The sequence below is a fragment of the Otolemur garnettii genome, unplaced genomic scaffold (genome assembly GCF_000181295.1).
Source record: "Otolemur garnettii isolate 467f Iridium unplaced genomic scaffold, OtoGar3 scaffold00143, whole genome shotgun sequence".
NCBI lineage: Eukaryota > Metazoa > Chordata > Mammalia > Primates > Galagidae > Otolemur > Otolemur garnettii.
The window spans coordinates 423,033-429,414 of NW_003852538.1; the positions used below are offsets into that span (position 1 = coordinate 423,033).

Below are 6,382 nucleotides of genomic sequence, written 5' to 3' on the forward strand. Positions count from 1 at the left end.
GTTAAATAGAAGTGTCAATTAGTATGCTTTCTGGATAAATTAAGATATTTTCCTGTATTTATTGCAATAGGATTATATGTAAAACAATAAAAGAGTCAGGCAGCATCTTTATGTGTAATTTTTTTCCAAGAAATGTTCTACAAAGCAGAAAATGCTGTGAGCCACAGGAAAAATTAATTATCTTTTTCTTTTAAAAATTGAAGTTTTAACCGTGATTGGAGATACCACAAAGAAGAACGAGTATGGATTACCAGGGCACCAGGCATGGAGCCAACAATGAAAACCAATACATACGAGAGGGGAACATACTACTTCTTTGACTGTCTTAACTGGAGGAAAGTAGCTAAGGTATATTGTTTCCCATGTGCAAATGTATGAGTTAGACTTTAAAAAAGAATCATCCTCTTGCATCTGTTTATATGTGCTAGGTAATTTGCTGAGTCTTTTGTCCCCACCTGCTGGGTGTGGCACTCTTAGGATGGTGCCTCAAAACACTGCATTTTACTAATAGTTAAAAGAGCTACTAAACTTGATAAGAGATTTTGTAATTTTGCACAAGCCTTGATAATATTTGAAATATTTTTATGTCTGAATTATAAAATAAAGATACCGTCTTGCAATCCCAGTCATGTATTTTTATATTTTTATTACTTTAAGCGAGTATGAGATTTTCCTAATAGCAGTATATAAACAGACATTTGACACTTGCTGTCATTGCAGGAAAGGTACCATTATTTTATTTTGGTTTTGCAATTTTTCCTTACAAAAATGCTTTTCTAACTGTCCCATATTCACAGTTCCTGTCAGTGTCAGTGCGTGTCTCATATTTATGTTTACTGCCTTGGGTGCACTTACTCCGCTGAGTAGAGGACATAACCCACATTGGCTGATTTAAATGACTCTGGATTTTAAACAAAAGAGTTAGTTTTGTTAGTTTTTTTTGTTTGTTTTTTAGACAAGATCTTGCTCTGTCACCCTGGCTAGAGTGAAGTGGCATAGTCATAGCTCACTCAAACTCCTGGGATCAAGTATCCCTTCTGCCTTGGCCCTCCCAAGTAGCAGGGACTACCAGCACCATGTCTGGCTAATTTTCTTTTTTATATTTTGTACAAACAGGATCTTGCTTTGTTGCTCAGGCTGGCCTCAAATTCCGGGCCTCAATCAATCCTCTCACCTCAGCCTCCCAAAGTGCTGGGATTATAGTGTAGGCATGTGCCACCAGGCATAGCCTTAAATCTATTATTATTATTATCATTTTTATTGTTAGTTTTAGGTGTTTCTCTACAGTAAATGAGTTACTTTGAGTTACTTTTAACAATTCTAATTTATATGAATATTTTGTTTTCACTAAGTGTTCATGATTTAACTTTTTAAATAGAAATAATTACCTTAATTAAAAACAGTACATGAGACTGTGTATGTTAACTGCTCCTTAATAAGTATTGTATAGTAGAAAGCCATAACTTTTGTATCATTGATTTGAATTTAACTCCTGCTTCTGTTACGCTTTCATCTTGTATGAGTTTTCCTTCCATGCCTGTTTTCTTTTTGGTAAAACTGAGAAATTTTCCCCTAAGTTATCATGAAGATTAAATGAGATAACTTACACATATAGAGGGTCTTTGATACATGGCAGTAGTGTTGGTAGGTTTTTTCGGTTGTTTTTATCGCCATTATTGTTACAGCTTCCTACTAGTCTTCTAAAGATGGAAGAACTGTAACTGTTTGTTGTTAGGTCATGTCATCGGTTCTCAGATTTTAGCTTGCATCAGAATTACCTGGAGAACTTGTTAAAACACAAATTACTGGCATATGCCGTATTTGTTTCTGATTTACTAAGTCTGGAGAGGCGTTAGAATTTGCATTTTTTGGCTCAGCACCTGTGGCTCAAGTGGCTAAGGCGCCAGCCACATACACCTAAGGTGGCGGGTTTGAATTGAGCCCGGGCCTGCCACATAACAATGATGGCTGCAACCAAAAAATAGCTGGGCATTGCAGCGGGCGCCTGTGGTCCCAGCTACTTGGGAAGCAGAGGCAGGAGACTCGCTTGAGCTCAGGAGTTGGCGGTTGCTGTGAGCTGTGATGCCATAGCACTCTACCCAGGAGGACAGCTTGAGGCTGTGTCTCAAAAAAAAAAAAAGAATTTGCATTTTTTTAATCACAAGTAATGCTGGTGATAATGCTCGTCCTGGTCCAGAGCCATACTTTAAGAACTTCTGGATTATATGATGCTACAAGAGAGAAAAAAAAAAAATGCCTTTAGAGGGCAGAAAATTCTATTAGTAAATAACTGAAATTTGTTCCCTTTGATTTGAAGCTTTTTGCTTAATATCATGATAAATTATTCCAAAAATATATATATGCAGAAAGGGATAAATGTTTCCAGTAAACAGTTACATAATTTTAGTTGAATATGTGTGTAAGGAAACCAACTTATGTGAGAAAATCAGTTTTTCCAATTTAAGTTCTCCTCATAAGGTTAAATATTTAGAAACAACATAAATACTAATAACATTACTATAGGACTCCTTTACTTTCCCACAAAACAAATTCCTCACTCAGGTAAATATCATTTTAAAGAAAATTATATTATCTCAAATAGATATTAAATCCATAGTTGACCACCTCCCTACACTGACCATCTCTCTACTAGTCATAGACTGGACATGCACCACGTGTCTGTATCAGTACCACAGGCCTGGTTCCTTGTATTGACCACCTCCGTATGTTGACCAGTTTGATACAGTCCCTTGGGTGATCGACTTAACGAGGATCTACTGGCTCGGCGCCTATAGCTCAACCGGCTAAGGCGCCAGCCACGTACACCTAAGGTGGTGGGTTCGAATCCCCAGCCCAGATCCGCCAAACAACAATGACGGCTGCAACCAAAAAATAGCCGGGCATTGTGGCGGGCGCCTGTGGTCCCAGCTACTTGGGAGGCGGAGGCAGGAGACTCGCTTGAGCCCAGGAGTTGGAGGTTGCTGTGAGCTGTAATGCCACGGCACTCTACCCAGGGGGACAGCTTGAAGCTCTGTCTCCAAAAATAAAAAAGAGGATCTACTATAATTATATATAGTATATATATAAAATAATTTTACCCAATTTTATCTGATATCGTCAATACATTTGAGCATTTATCTTAACCCTTATCTTTAAATACTTTAGCTGTGAATTGAAAACGAAGTTTGAGAAATAATTCCAAGTTATTATTCTCTTAAGGTAACAGTTTGCTGGTCCCTTCCTTTGATACTCTCCAAAATTATTTTCATACTAATGCAAACACTTGTTGATCTCTTTCACATATTAATAAACAGCTACTTTTGGTTATATTAAAATGCAAATCCATGAACTTAATATTTTAAGTTATATTAGATTTATAGATTAATTTTTCACAATGGCTTTTTTTTAAAGGATATGTTTAGTGCTTTCCCAGAAATTTGATGAGGAATTAAGAAATTCGGGTTCTGTTCATAAGTATTTTTATTAGCAGTGTTTATGAAATTATACGAAATTCATTAGTATGTCATGTCCCAAGGTAACTCTTAAGAGGCCCCGTCTATAAAGTAGATGTGGTTTACTATTCACAGAAAAAGAACATAAATTGTGTAGCTTCAGTTCATTGCTAGAAGCCTGCAATGTGAATTAGTATGTTAAGTAACAGATGATGTGATGATGTCATTTGGAGGTTTCAGGCTGATCTAGACCACCCTAATCTCGGTCTCCATTCATAATATTTTGTATGAGCTGCTCCCCTCAAATTAATATTTTCAGAGAATTATAATATTAAGTAAAGATTAGATCTTCTAAATCAGAATTATTTCTTACCTCCTAAAAAATTATATGACCCTGAGTTCTGTGATTTAATCCATTATTTGTTTACAGAATTTCCTGTAAGTCAATAAATTATATAGATAAAAATTTTGACATTGTATTTTACTTATTCTCCCCTTTCAGATAACTTTTTAGCAGGACATGTTGTCCTGTATAATTTTGCTAGAATTACTCACATCCCATTAATATAAAACTTGTGCCAATTAAGATCTTAATAGTTGCAATTTACAAAATAGTTTTTTCCATAGTAAATTTTTAAGTGACAGAGCCTGCCTTATTAAGAGTAGCTTTTCCAAAATAAAACTTTAAAATCTAAGAATTATTTTAGTCTAACTTCACATTGTAGATCTAATGGATTTCTAATGCTTAGAATTTTTTTATATCTTGGTCTGATACAAATGTGATTTTTTTTAATTTCACTGGTACATATTAAGCACATCTTTATAGTTTAATTAGCAGTATGTGCGTTCCTTCAAAAGTTATTTTTAATAACTGTATTAAAAAGAGTTTAAATTTTCTTAAAATTTAAATTAATATGTATTTATTATACAGGTTGAGCATCCCTAAACCAAAATGCTCCAAAATCTGAAAATTCTTTGTGCCTACGTGACATGCATAGAAATTTTCACACCTGACACCTTTGCTTTTTGATGATTCAGTGTATACAGACTTGGTTTCATGAACAAATTATTAAAAATGTTGTATAAAATTGCCTTTAGGATATATCTATAAGGCATATATGAGACTTAAATGAATGTGATGCTTAGACTTGGATTCTTCAACAAAAGTATCTCATGTATATGCAAATGTTCCAAATATGACCAAATCTGAAATACTTCCACTCCCAGGCATTTCGGTAAGAGATACTCAATCTGTAATTAAGAGAAAGTATTTCTTGAGAATTTGAGGAAATATTCCTGTAGTGTATGTTTCTTTATGTAACTAGATCAGTGGTGACATTATTTCTTTTGTAATTTGATTGTCTGAATCCAGTGCATAATTTCAATTCTGCTTGAATTAATACAGAGCCTAATTCTATTCGTAGAAAAACTAAGACATTAAAAAGTTGTTTTAAAAGTATTTACAACTTTTTCTAGCCTTTAAATCATTACACTGCAACCTATAAGTCCCTTTTTTCATCAAAAGCAAATATATATGTAATTTGAAAATATTAGAAAAATTAAGTACTCTATTCCCAAAACAAGTGAAGAGAGCTAGTGCTTATTAGTTCATCAGATGTTAATTACACACCTGCCCCGAGCATGACACTATTGCAAGCTTAGGTAGTGGTGTACAAAGTAGACACACTAGCTCCTACTGTACAGGACGTGCATGTGTGGTATGTGTATACATAGAAAAGCCTGAAAAAGGTGTTATCAACGGTGAAGTTAAAGTTAGGGAACAAAGAAATACCAGTGTGTTGTAAGTTTAATGTATTTTAAAAAGAGTAAAAAAATAGAAGACCAAAAAGATGAAAAAACAATGGAGGACAAAAGTTGACTTGTATAATTTCTGAATCTCTGACATATAATACTTCATTAAGATTTCTTAAAATTATCACATTAAAATATTTTTGCTTCTTAAATTTAGACAAATCTTTTTCTAGATTGTAAAGGGAAAATGTGCATATTATGGAAGTTAATCTAGTTTAAATTCTAATAATATAATACAAGTCATTGTGAATAAAATTTTAGTTTAACATGGGCAGTAGTGCTCATTGCTTGTCAAAGTTAGAGATAGACCCTATAATAACACATTTTAGAAACAAAGATGCCAATTTTAATTTTATAAGGATGACATAGGAAGAAGATATTTTCTTCACTAATTTGGATACTCAGCAGGAAAATTCTTTACTTCCTACATAGGGTTGGAGAGAGAGGACAGTAGTGACTGCATAGTGCATGGGGGATATCATGGCTGTAGTAGCCAGTCTGCTGTTTGCTAGTTTTTATTGGTAAACAGAGAACCCATGCCTTAATTTAATTCTGTCAGTCTTAGGAAGAGAACCTGGTTAGGCTAACGTCAATGTGGCGTACCAGCCTTATAAGTTTTTTTGTCAGGAAACTAAATTTTTTCAGCATTTCTGGATTGGGCTGTAATAAATTTTTCAGCATTTCTGGATTGGGCATTTTGAAAGTTCGATTTAAATGAGCTATATTGTTAGTCTTCAGATATTCCTACAGCAAAACTGCTGTATAGTTTTAGGTAGCAGTTGATGTGTATTTAAATCACGTTTGGGATTTGAGGTCTTAGCCTAAATATATTAAGAACAATGTGTATACTAGGAAAGTAAAGATACTGGCTTTGGGGTCACATGAGTCTGGATTCTAATCCTATGTGTGCCACTCACTGTATGATGTGAGCAGTTTACTTGTAAGCCTCATTTTCTTCAAGTAAAAAATGAAAATAATGATATCCACTTTACACAGTTATTATAAAGATTAGAATAAAATCAGCTGTCTCTTGTTTTGAAAGAGACAAATGTTTCCAATTTATTGAAACATACTAGGGTTTCAATAAATTATACCTGTTAGGTCTGTAATTGTTTAGT

General features: G+C 34.1%; 1 protein-coding gene across 4 annotated transcripts in view; it reads left to right on the plus strand.

The window, feature by feature from the left end:
* CNOT2 (CCR4-NOT transcription complex subunit 2) overlaps positions 1-6,382 on the plus strand; it is a 106,621-nt gene that overhangs the window by 97,928 nt on the left and 2,311 nt on the right. For all 4 annotated transcript variants that reach the window (XM_012810855.2, XM_023518634.1, XM_023518633.1 and 1 more), the window contains one exon: positions 204-348. In XM_012810855.2, the coding sequence (XP_012666309.2) occupies positions 204-348 (145 nt within the window). The remainder of the gene's footprint in view (positions 1-203; positions 349-6,382) is intronic.